This window comes from Panthera tigris, chromosome A3, assembly GCF_018350195.1.
Source record: "Panthera tigris isolate Pti1 chromosome A3, P.tigris_Pti1_mat1.1, whole genome shotgun sequence".
Taxonomy (NCBI): domain Eukaryota; kingdom Metazoa; phylum Chordata; class Mammalia; order Carnivora; family Felidae; genus Panthera; species Panthera tigris.
In genome coordinates this window covers 119,205,353-119,219,122 of record NC_056662.1, presented here as the reverse complement: position 1 = coordinate 119,219,122, position 13,770 = coordinate 119,205,353, and the positions used below count along the sequence as shown (strand labels likewise).

The 13,770-nt window shown below is 37.6% G+C and overlaps 1 protein-coding gene across 9 annotated transcripts in view; it reads right to left on the bottom strand.

The window, feature by feature from the left end:
- Positions 1–13,770, bottom strand: part of DTNB (dystrobrevin beta) — a 239,718-nt gene that overhangs the window by 103,247 nt on the left and 122,701 nt on the right. For all 9 annotated transcript variants that reach the window (XM_042982350.1, XM_042982349.1, XM_042982351.1 and 6 more), the window contains exon 9: positions 13,320–13,444. In XM_042982350.1, coding sequence (XP_042838284.1) covers positions 13,320–13,444 — 125 coding nt within the window. The remainder of the gene's footprint in view (positions 1–13,319; positions 13,445–13,770) is intronic.

The following is a 13,770-nucleotide window of genomic DNA, read 5'->3' as shown; positions in this document are numbered from 1 at the left end:
ACTTAGTTTGGGAATACAGTTAAAGCCAGTTAATAACTCTTTGAAAACACCCAAATTTAGTGTATTAAAAAAGTTGCAAACAATGAGGCACTGAGTTTGGCACAGGACAATTACCCAGAAGCATCCTGGTCACAAAAGCCATCTCCAAATCCAGATTTATCCATCATTTTAAAAGAAGCATCATGGGACATTTGGGTGGCTCAGTCAGTTAAGCGTCTGACTTCAGCTCAGGTCATGATCTCATGGTTTGTGAGTTGAAGCCCCGTGTTGGGCTCTGTGCTGACAGCTTGGAGCGTGGAGCCTGCTTTGGATTCTGTCTCTGTCTCTGTCTCTCTCTGCCCCTCCCCTGCTCACGTTCTGTCTCTCTCTCTCTCAAAAATAAATAATTTAAAAATAAAAAAATAAAAGAAGCATCACAAAAATGTGCCTTAATATCTAAATAACATAAACAAGTAGTTAGACTTGTTTTTTCAGAGTCTTACAAATTTCATAGGGTTTTAATAAATGGTCTTACATTATTCCTGGTCTCACAAATTTCTACTGATTTACTTAAAGTCATGAATAAGAACAAAGCAGGCAGAATTATCATATTATGCTAATAAGTTCACAAATACTGTAAGGATGAGATGTTTCAAGCGTAATTGTCTAAAGTTATAAAAAATCTATGAAGTTGAAATAAAAGAGAGGATATGTTTTGATCAAATCAAAATAATGCATAGACAGTCTAAGTATTAAATAGAAGGGCAGTTAAAATTGAACAAAATAGAACCATATTAAAGTTTTTAATTACAATTTAAATAACTTTTTTTATTATCTAGGTTAATTCTCTTTTGATGCTAAGTGTAGAGAAAACTAGTTGGCTCAGTTCAAATAGGCTAATATTTATATTTGCATAAGCAGCAAGAAACAATAAGGCAGTCTGGTTTCTAGGTAACAAACATTATCCAAGAGCTTCAACAGAAGAAGTTATCAATTAACCTTAACCCTTGGGCTGAAAAAACAACCTGGACCATCAAAGATGATGATGAGCATTCAGAAAAACAAAATACCAATAAGCAAAAAGTACTCTAAATTTGCAGTTTTTACCAACACTTCCTTCAGAGCAGGGGCTGGCAAACTTTTTTTATGAGGAGCCAGATAATAAATATTTTTTATTTTAAGTTTATTTATTTTTATCTTGAGAGAGAGAGAATGTGTGCATGCACATGTGAGCAGGAGAGGAGCAGAGACAGGCAGAGAGAGAATCTCAAGCAGGCTCCACACTGGTGGCGCAGAGCCCAACACGAGGCTCGATCCCACAAACCACGAGATCAAGGTCTGAGCCAAAATCAAGAGGTGGACGCATAAGTGATTGAGCCACCCTGGCGCCTCATTTTTTTTTAATTGAAATAGACTGCGGGGTGTCTGGGTGGCTCAGTCGGTCAGTTTCAGGTATATGGCATAGTGACTGGACAGGTCTGTATGTTATGCTATGCTCATCACTATGTAGCTACCATCTGTCACCACACATTGCTATTACAGGTACCACTGACTATATTTCCTAGGCTGTACAATATTTTAGGTTTTGAGGGTCATTCAACCTTAGTTATTACAAAGATTCAATTTTGCCACTGCAGCCCAAAAGCAGACAAAGACTATGTGTAAAGGAGTAAGTGTGGACTGTCCCAAAAAACTTATTTATGGACAATGCAATTTGAATTTCATATAATTTCCACACGATGTTACTCTTCTATTTATTTCACAAAATATTATTTTTTTTTCTCTCCAGTTATTTAAAAATATAAAAACCACTGTTAGATCATGGGCCACACAAAGACAGCCAATAGGTTAAGTCTAACCTATTAAGATTAAGTCTAATCTGCAGGCTGTAGCTTGCCAATCCCTGTTTAAGAGAACACATCAGTCACAGGTGTGTCCAGTGGGACACTGGTCATGCTCTTCCCTGACGAAATTCAGAGGAATACATACACTAAGACAACACCAGGAAGTTTTGCTTTCTCTCAGAAATAAATACCATAAACTGAAATGTAATAGTGATTAACCGCTAATTAAAGAAATTAGGTATAAGGACTGTGTGTTTAGATAATTAGATCTTAAGCAACAGCAAATTGCTTGAATTAGGCTAGCAGAAAGTCTATCAGACATCAAGAATCAGAAGTTTTATAAAGATGTTTTGGCCAAAGGAAATACCTAATTTCTCTGAGAGACTTACAAGTAAGAAAAGTTGCTAGAGTACGGATGATAAGTGAACTGGTTTTGTTTGAGGTTTATTTGAAAAACCTTGTTTACTTAATATTTTCAACTCCAGGAAAAAAAAAAAAAAAACCCACAATAAGCCAATCAAGGAAATATGCCTGACATCTAGTGGAGACTTACTGTAGGTACGTGACCTGTACTATTTTCTGAAGAAACAAACATAAAGAGGGGAGGGGATGAGGGAGGTGTCTGTTTAGATAGAACATGTTAGTGTCATTCATTCATTCAATGCATTTGAAGCGCTGACTATGCACCAGGCACTATTTTGGGCACTGGGAACTCAGCGAAGCATCAGATACAGTCCCAGCTTTTCTGGAGTTTACATTTTTGTGATATGATTTACTTAATTCTGAGGAAAAGACTTTAAAAGTTTAGAATACAGCATTACAGCATCCTAACCTCTTAGAAGTACTTTCAAATACATTAACCTTAAACAATATCCTGAGATAAAGTATTACTATTACCACTTTACAGTAAAGCAAACTGATATCTCTATTTTTTCTTTAATGTTTTTTTTGAAAGAGAGCAAAGGCAAGTGCACGAGTGAGTGGGGAGGGGCAGAGAGAGGGAGACACAGAATCTGAAGCAGGCTTTGCAGTGCCAGCACAAAGCTTGACATGGGGCTCGAACCCACGAACCATGAGATCATGACCTGAGCCAAAGTCAGACACTCAACTGACTGAGCCACCCAGGTGCACCTGATGTCTCTATATTTAATCTAGTTTTTCTTCTATCATACCACACTGCCTCCCTTCTATTTTTCAGTCAACCAACATACAGCAATTCAATGTTCTCTCTTCACTCTAGAACTAACCGTAGGGCTCAAACAATGGTCCGATGACTGTATGTTTCCAGGGTAAAAATTTCTTACTGGGTCTGCCTGTTAGGAAAGTGAGGTGTGATGGAAAGAGGCTGGGTGTGGACTCCAGTCCCAACTCCATCATTTTGAGCTGTGTAATCTTAGACAGGTCATTGAAACTCACCAATGCCGTTTCCTGACCCATTAATGGTTAATGATACTTATACTGCAAAGGTTGCTATAGGAGTTAAATGAAATGATGTATATAGGAGAGGTGAGCAAAGGGCTTGGAATACTATGTGTGCTCAACAAGTATCAACAACACTGGAGTCCTGAATTTATGAGGATCTGGATAAATCTCTACATCTAACATGAAATGTAAGCAATTAACATTAAAATATACTTTATCTCATACTTAACTTCAATTCCTGTCCCACATTTCCATTGGGGTTTTAATTTTATTTCTAGGTGTCCAATAATGGTAAAACCTTACATTCTTTATGTGTTCACAAACTTTTCTCACTATCACCATGAGAATCCAAACCACCATCATCTCTCATCTGGCCTATGAAAAAAACCTCCTAGCTGGCCTCTTCTTTTTCACTCTTGTCCTACTCTCCTATTTCCATGCAGGCAGTGACTTTTACAAATGCAAAATGCAAATATATCTGTGTCCTACCTAAAACTCTCCAATTTAGTATCATGTCCAAAATCTCAGCTGGATTCTGCCCACCTCTGCAGCCTTTCCCTCTCTTCTGTCCTACTGTTCCCCCTCTGCTGTGAATGTTCCTCCACTAAGCTCCAACATGGCTAATCCCCATTCATCTTTTAGGCTTCACCAAAAATGTTATTCTTCACAAAAGCTTTTCTTAACCTGCCACTAAGATAAAGACAAACCATAAGGTAAAGGCATCTTACTAGAGAATTATTTTACAAATATAGACACAGATGTGATTTATATTATTTCTCAGGGTGTTAAGGTGAGTATCAGTTGCTAAAAGAAAAGCAAAATTAAAACTGCAACAAATCAGGAAAATAATGGAGTTGGGACTAATGGCTATCCATTTTGGGAAAGAAAAACCCTTAAATTATTTTTTTTTGAAGTTTATTTATTTTAAGACACAGAGGGACAGAAAGAGAGAGAGGGGCAGAGAGAGAGAGAGAGAGAGACAAAGAATCTCAAGCAGGCTCCTTGTCATGAGCATGAAGCCTGATGCGGGGCTCAATCCCACCAATTGTGAGATCATGACCTGAGCTGAAATCAAGAGGTGTATGCTTAACCAACTGAGCCACTCAGGTGCCCTAGAAAACCCTTAAATTCTTATCTTTTATCTGACAACAACAAAAAAAGAAAAAAAATCCAGAAATAAGAATTTTTTTATAGACACAGATATTCTTTTAATTTTGAGAGGAGCACATTAATGTAAAATATGAAATGGAAGCCAGAAACAAACAAACAAAAATAACAAATTTGATCTTTAAACTAAAAAGTTTAGTAAGAAACATTATTCTCTACACTAAGAGCCATCTTGACAAGGTTAGACTTTCTAGCATGTCCCGTCTCTTTTATTTTTTATTTATTAAAAAAAATTTTTTTTAATGCTTTATTTTTGAGAGAGAGAGAGAGAGAGAGAGAGAGAGAGAGAGAGACCGTGTGCACGTGCATGAGTGGGGGAGGGGCAGAGAGAGAGGGAGACACAGAATTCAAAGCAGGCTCCAGGCTCTGAGCTGACAGCACAGAGCCCAATGAGGGGCTTGAACTCACAGACTGTGAGATCATGACCTGGGCCGAAGCTGGACACTTAACCGACTGAGCCACCCAGGTGCACCCCTCCCCTTTTTTTAAATGTTTATTTATCTTTGGAAGAGAGTGAGCATGTGAGGGGCAGACAGAGGGGGAAAAAGGATCAGAAGTGGGCTCCATGCTGACAGCACATAGCCTGATGTGGGGCTCAAACTCACGAACCATGAGATCATGACCTGAGCTGAAGTCAGACACTTAACCAACTGAGTCACCTAGGCACCCCACATGTGTCACTTCTGAACCAAAGCACAGGAAGATGGGTGTGAGTTCCCGATAAGCTCCTTTCCCTGCTGCAGGGATCAATAAGGCCTCATGTTAAGATAGTGGAGCCAAAGATTGAAGCAGCCTAAACCATTAGCCACTGTCCATAGTTCAGCGGCTCTAGAGTCCTTCCCATCCACATGGGACTTCGTGTGAGTGACAAATAAACATCCATGCATTAAACTATGAGATTTGAGGGTTAATTTTCCACTGCATTATCACCTAATCTATCCTGATTATGTGATATTCATATCTTAGGACCCTGTGGTTCCACTCATACCTTAGAGAAATTCTCTGTATGAGAATGCTCACACCAGTACTGTAGATTGTGGTGAAAAACTAGGAACAACCTCAATGTCTGTCAACAGGAGAATGGATTATTTATTGTATAGTCATTCGGTGGAATGTCATTTGAGATTCTCAATAAATCTCAAAAACATACTATTTAATAAATAAACATACAAAAGGATATGTAGAACATAACCACTTATATAAAGTTTTATAATGCTATTTTATGGATGCATGAACATCTGGTAAAAGTGTAAGAATATGTATAGAGTGATAAATACCAAATAAATGTTAGGGGCTACTCTATGGGAGAGAGAAAGGGTAATGGGATTAGGAAAAACACAGGAAACCACAACTTTATCTATAAAGTCTTAACAACAACAACAACAAGAAAGATCTGGGGCGCCTGGGTGGCGTAGTGGGTTAAGTGTCCAACTTCAGCTCAGGTCATGATCTCACGCGTTGTGAGTTCTAGCCCTGCGTTGGGCTCTGTGCTGACAGCTCGAGCCTGGAGCCTGCTTCGGATTCTGTGTCTCCCTTTCTCTCTGCCCCTCTCCCACTCACACTCTCTCTCTCTCAAAAATAAATAAACATTAAAAATTTTTTAAAAAAGGATCCGAGGTAAACATAATAAAATGATAAGAATCAATAAGAAATATTAACAGTTCAGATTCTTAGCCCTCAGTCCTAAACTGAATTCATACTTAAATTTCTAACAGAAAGCAGAGATGAGGAAGGCTTTTTTTTTTTTAATTTTTTTTTTTTTAACGTTTATATATTTTTGAGACAGAGAGAGACAGAGCATGAACGGGGGAGTGTCAGAGAGAGGGAGACACAGAATCTGAAACAGGCTCCAGGCTCTGAGCCATCAGCACAGAGCCCGACGTGGGGCTCGAACTCACAGACTATGAGATCATGACCTGAGCCAAAGTCAGATGCTCAACCGACTGAGCCACCCAGGCGCCCCGAGGAGGGCTTTTTTAATATAGAGAGAAAAAACCTGAGGTGAACGTTCTCCTGAGCCACAGAAGACCAGGAACGTTCAATAACTAGAGATGCCAGGTGCCTCTGAAAGAAGGGAGAGTGGCTGCATTAAAAATTAGAGGTTTGGTTTAAAGACCACCTACAAAGCAGAGCACCCCAGTCCCCAATACCACACACCAAATGACTACTTTTTTCTAGGCCTGGAAAAACAGCTAGAGGTTCTTCTCTAGTGAAACTGACCAGAAAGTCTCTGAACCCAGGCACACCAGGTAGAGATGGCCATGTGGGGCCTGAATTCAGATGCGAGAGATTAACTGCAAGAATACACTAAACTGCTGGATTCCCCAACACACTTCCTCTGGTCAGGAAACACACAACCTTTGACCCAATAACTGTACCCTAGGTTTAAAGAAAGTCTTACCCTGTTCCACTGGGAAAAAACATCTGAGGTCTTTACCGCAGCATTTTACATGGAGGCAACTGGATGTCCATCACAGGGAGAACGAATAGGTATAATCTGCATAGGGCCACTTTACATAAATTTTTTAAAAGGAGGTACAAAACACTACGTAGTTTTCAAGAACATGTACTGGGAAAAAGATATACAATGAGCATTCTAATTAGAATGATTAGTCCTGGGGAAAGGGTGACCAGAGTGAGATATGCAAATAAAGGGGAATTTTTTAAATATTATAAATAGCACAAAATAAGAGAGGAGAAAAAAATTCAATTATCATGGTGTAATACTTCTAACTGTAATAATGAAAGCCAATTTTACTTATAATGACTAACTATAATAATAATAATATTATAATAATACATTTAAATGGAAAAAACTCGCCAGTTAAGACAGGTTGTCAGATGACATTTTTTAATCCAGCTCTTAATTTACAAGAAGCATGCTGAACACCTAAGGACACAGAAAGGTTGAATGTATAAGGGTGGGAAAATTACGCTATGCAAATATAGCAGAAGATATTAAAAGAGGTGTAGCGGATAAAATAGACTTGAGAACATACAGAATTATTAGGAATGAAGAGTTACTAGGTAAGAACAAATTTTCAACTTCCTAGTGAAATATGTATAGTTTTGAAGATATGAGCAACATGATTAACAAACTTGACCTGACGTACATTCATTCACTATGAGCTCTAAACCCAAACAAGCATAGAATAAATGTTTTCATGCTTACTAAGAGTGTAATAAAAACTGGATCATATACTACATATAAGCCTGTCTCAACAAATTTGAAAGAACTGAACAGTGCAGACCGCTTTTTAGACCAAAATTAAATTAAACTAAAAATTAATAACAAAAAAGGAAACTAGACAATCCTCACATGTTTGGAAATTAGGAAAGTATACTTCTCAAAGAACAATAAAAAAATTACACAAGAAAATTTGGACACTACTCAGGGACTACTTAGAGAAATTCACAGCCTTAAATGCTTATATAAGGAGGGGGAAAACCTGAAATGAATACGCTAACCGTATCTTTAAAGAAGTTAAAAAAAAGAGTAGCAAGATAAACCCGAAGAAATTGTAACAAAGGAGATAATAAAGAGTAGAAACAAATAATATTCAAAAATACAATGCATACAATAAGAGAATCGTCAAAACCAAAAGTTGGTCCTCTTAAAGTCCACTAGATGGGACAAACCTATGGCAAGATTTGTTCAAGAGGGGAAAAAAAAAAAAAACAGAGAAAAACCATAATTATGTGAGAGTAGGAATGAAAACGGGACATTAGCGCATATACTGTAGATAAAACGTCATGAATTTTGTCCCAATAACTTTGAAAATACAAATGAAATTGACAAATTCCTACAAATATAAAATGTTCTAGAGTGACTCAAAAAGAAATAAAAAATGAAGTCTTATAATTGCTTTTAAAAATGGAATTCACAGTTAAAAATTTTCCCACTAAGGCTTTTGGCAGAGATAGCATCATTGGTGAGTTGTACCAAATATTGAAGGAGCAAGTACATAATTTCAATTTTAGAAAAGCTCTTCCAAAAAATATAAAAAGAGAGAATGTTCTTCAGCTTTTTGAAGATAGCACACGGGGAAAACTTTGTCCTAAAAATAAAACAAAACAACAACAAACAAACAAAAAAACCCCGGAAATTACAGGACAATTGGAACTCCTAAACATAGGCAAAGTCTAAATAAAATATTAGCAAATGAAATCTAGCAATGTATTAAAAGAAGAGTCAACTTGTATTTCTTTCAGGAATATATGGTTGTTTAAAAAACAATGTAATTCACTACATTAATAAAGAAACTCATATGATCATGTCAATGCAGAAAAAACTTTGATAACATTCATTCATGACCCCCCCCCCCAAAAAAAGCACTCTTAGCAAACTAGGCTTACAAGGGAATCTCTTTTACCTGATAAACAATTTCTTCTATAAAACCTACATCAAATAACATACTAATAAATGCTGAAAGCCATCTCTTTGGGATCAGCAACAATACAAGAATGCCTACTAAACCACTTTTATTTAATATTGCACTGGAGGGGCGCCTGGGTGGCTCAGTCAGTTAAGCGTCCGACTTTGGCTCAGGTCATGATCTCACGGTTTGTGAGTTGGAGCCCCGCGTCAGGCTCTGTGCTGACAACTCAGAGCCAGGAGCCTGCTTCGGATTCTGTGTCTCCCTTCCTCTCTGCCCCTCCTATGCTCTGTCTCTCTATAATAAATAAATGTTTAAAAAAAAAAACTGCTTTAATATTGCACTGGAGGCTCTAGCCAACTTAAGAAGACCAAAAGAAAAAAAACAGATGATTAATATTTAAAAGCACAAGGAGTGAGGGGTGCCTGGGTGGCTCAGTCAGTTAAGTGTCTGACTTCGGTTCAGGTCATGAACTTGCGGTTCGTGAGTTCAAGCTCTGTGTTGGGCTCTGTGCTGACGGTTCGGAGCCTGGAGCCTGCTTCAGATTCTGTGTCTCCCTCTCTCCCTCTGTTTTTCCCCCGCTCCCACTGCCTCTCTCTCTTTCTCTCAAAAATAAATAAAGATTAAAAAAATAAAAATAAAAGTACAAGGAGTGGGAGGGAAGAAATAAAACTATCATTATTTGCAGGTGATATAATTATTTTAGAAAATCCAAAAAAATCTGAGTGAAAATTACTAAAATTAATAAGCAAATTAGGCAAGATGACTAGATAGTGGATTAAAATACAGAAACAATTTGCATTTCCACATACCAGCAACACACTGTTAAGAAACATAATTCAATAAAGATACCATTTGCATGACTGTGTATATACATTTGACAAAACTCATTCAATTGTACACTTGAAGTGGGTGCCTTTATCATATGTAAACTATATCTCAAAAAACCTGTAGAAAAAAGGACACTATTTGCAACAGCAACAAATATACAGAAGAATTTTTAAAAGTACCAAAGAATCAGGGTGCCTGGGTGGCTCAGTCGGTTAAGTGTCCGACTTTGGCTCAGGTCATGATCTCAAAGTTTGTGAGTTCAAGCCCTGCATGGGGCTTTGTGCTGACAGCTCAGAGCCTGGAGCCTGCTTCGGATTCTGTCTCCCTCTCTCTCTGCCCCTCCCCTGCTCGTACTCTGTCTCTCTCTCAAAAACAATAAACATAGGGGCGCCTGGGTGGCGCAGTCGGTTGGGCGTCCGACTTCAGCCAGGTCACGATCTTGCAGTCCGTGAGTTCGAGCCCCGCGTCAGGCTCTGAGCCTGGAGCCTGTTTCCGATTCTGTGTCTCCCTCTCTCTCTGACCCTCCCCCGTTCATGCTCTGTCTCTCTCTGTCCCAAAAATAAATAAATGTTGAAAAGCAAAAAAAAAAAAAAAAAAAAAAAAAAAAAAAACCAAAAACAATAAACATAAAAAAAATTTTTTTAAGTACCTAAGAATTAATCTATCATATATAATAACTTTCTGGGGAAAACTATGAAGTTTTAATGAAAGGCACAAACTAATATTTACTTTTTTAATATTTATTTTGAGAGAGAGAGAGAGAAAATGAGTGGGCAAGTGGGGAGGGGGCAGAGAGAGAGGGAGAGAGCCCGATGTGGTGCTTGATCTAACAACCATGAGACCATGACCTGAGCTGAAATCAGGAGTTGGATGCTTAACCCACTGAGCCACCCAGATACCTCAGCACAAAATGATATTTAAATAAATGCAAAGATACAACACATTCATGACATGGAAGACTTAATACTATAAAGATGTCAATTCTCCTCTATTTGATTTTTAGATTCCATGATTCTCAGGTCAAAATCCCAACAAAATTTTATGAGGGACTCAATAAACTGTCAATAAAATTTATATGAAAGAGCAAAGGGCAAAAAAATACACAAGACATTCTAAAAAAAAATTACTTAATCCCTTATAGTAATTAAGATAGCATGATGTTGGTATAAGGATAGACAATTTGACCAAAGGAACAGGAGAGTCCAAAACCAGACCATGCACATTTGGACACTTCATTTATGACAACCGTGGCAATGTAGGTCAGTGGAGAAATGACTGATCACCCAATAAATGGCCCTGACACAAGTTATTATTCAAATGCAAAGAGAGAGAGAGAAAGAGAACTGGATGTTCTATACCACACCATACACAAAAGTCCATTCTACATAAACTAAAAACATTAGTGAAAGGGACATCTTCAAAACTGAGAGAGAGAGAGAGAGAGAGACAGAGACAGAGAGAGAGACAGAGAGAGAGAGAGAGAGAGAGAGAGAATGAGAAAACCACTACAATACTGGAGGAGCAAAAAAAAATTTTTTTTAATCAAAAAATGTAACAAACACTAACCAAAAAGGGGAAAGGTTGAAAAGTTTAATCAAAAAGTGGATTACAAGCAATAGGTAAAATTCACTATGGAACACAGTGGGGAACAAAAGTATCTATTTTTTTCCCAGCAAGAAGAAGAAACCAAAAGACGAGCAAAAAAACAGTACAAGAAAGTCAATCCAGTTATAAAGTCAACAGGCCTGATTTTGAGCAATCAGTGGTGTGTACGGGAGACGACCCCCCTGCACCCCGACGGGAGGTACCTGCACAGGGACGGGGGCGCCGGCACCACGAGGAAGAGTTCACAGAACCGAAGCGCACTGACTCTGCAATGAACATGAACTGTAAGTGCTGCTGTCGGGTTTTCAACTTTTAGATTTGACCCTTAATGAATCTCAGAAGACTTAGCTATGATCACTGAAGAGAACAGAAATATCAGCATTGACAATACGAAAGACAGATGACAGAAGTCAGGAGGCAAAAAGAGAAGGGAGAAGTAGAGAGAAGGTACTAATTTCCTCAGTTCACACAGTGCAAGTCAAAAGAAGTTACAAGATATAGAGGTTTAGGATTAGTATTTAAAATTACAAAGGTAAAAGTAAAATAAAATAACAGGTAATCAACTTTAAAAATGGTAATATAATTATGAAAAATCGGGATGGGTTGATACATAGAGTTATAAGTGAGACTGGTTCCTTACACAACAGAAGGAATTCAACAGTGTCCAAAATTGGGAAGTCAAAAAATGGGGCTCTGAATACATCAGAGATATCGAGGTATCCGCCAGCAAATCTAAAACCCAGACAACACACAACGAAGTGTGGAAGAATGTGCTGCATTTCATTTTATGCTCTTCTGTATTCTAAAATTTTTAATCTATAGGTATGTATCATTTTAAAAGAAGTTTTTCAGATTATTGAATGAGAAAGAAAATAAAAGATCAAGAACCCTAACTGCTTTTTTAAGGAGGTTAAAGAAAACAGATGTCTATTCCAACAGAAAAACTTCTCGACACCCGATAAAGACTAATGATCAAAAGCCTACTGACTTTATCCAGGAGGACACATAACATCACCATTTAATTCAAAGTGAAGAAACCAGTTTAGAGGCTGAATCTTAAAGTTTCATCATTTCTCCTCTTCCTTACTCTTCCTCTTTCTCTACTTCTCTTTTTTGATCCTGTCTGGCTTTCTTTCATTTAGCATGAATATTCAAAGAAAGTAAAAATAAAACACCAGTTTTATTTACAGAATACAATCTTGTGTTTCCTAATTTTCTCTCAATACAAAACATAAAAATAAAAAAACCAACAAATTAAGTTGATTTTCATTTCCTTACTCTTCCTCTTTCTCTACTTCTCTTTTTTGATCCTGTCTGGCTTTCTTTCATTTAGCATGAATATTCAAAGAAAGTAAAAATAAAACACCAGTTTTATTTACAGAATACAATCTTGTGTTTCCTAATTTTCTCTCAATACAAAACATAAAAATAAAAAAACCAACAAATTAAGTTGATTTTCATTTCCATGTTGTCTGAACCAGTTTTAAACACCCCTGTGGGCATTACAGCCATACAGAAGAAATGATCACTACCACTGATTTAAGGAAGAACACGCTAACAACAAAAGGTAACCTTGCTAAAACCAGTTCAATAATTACTCTTCAATATATTAATTAAAGTTTCTGTTTGTGATCATTATCACTTAGACTTCAGGGCTCAGGAGCTATATGCTTCCATGTAAATATTTATGGTGATTTAAATAAATGAAACCTTGAAGTCTTTTTTTATTTTTTTTTTTTTATTTTAACGTTTATTTATTTTTGAGACAGAGAGAGACAGAGCATGAGCAGGGGAGGGGCAGAGAGAGAGGGAGACACAGAATCTGAAGCAGGCTCCAGGCTCTGAGCTGTCAGCACAGAGCCCGATGCGGGGCTCAAACTCACGAGCTGTGAGATCATGACCTGAGCCGAAGTCGGACGCTCAACCAACTGAACCACCCAGGCGCCCCAAAATCTTGAAGTCTTAAGCTCCCCAAAAGTAAAGTAAAAACCAGAAGGTTAAATGTTCATGTTAGGTAAGTTGGCTGTGATCCAAAAGAATTCAGCAAGGTCTCCATTTCAGTATAATCCATATCCATAACCAGGTGTATACTTACACTATATTTGCAAGGTCAAGTGGTTTCTCGGGTTGCTCAGGAAAAACAGGATGTGGGGGTTCTCTGGTGGGTACACACCCCAAAGATTTACTAATTGCATGGCTCAGCTTCTTTGCAGGGGATTTCTGTGTCAAAGTAGAAAATAAGGAAATAAGAAATTAAATCTTCAAAATAATGAAAAGGAATCTCCAAAGAACATGGTGACAAGAACTAAAGAAAATATCTTTTAAATACAAGCTAAGTTGTATTATAATCGACCTTACCGGGCCTTACAGAATGGGATCTACAGTTGTCCCAAGGTCATTTGTGGTCCTTCATTTCTATACTTACTCCCTCATTTCTACCATGCAGTCAGACTATAAAGTTAACGTTAACTTTCCTTTTGAACATCTCTCTGTGCCCTTTGCATGAACTCTCTCTTCTGATGCTTCTAGATCATTTTTGGTAAGAT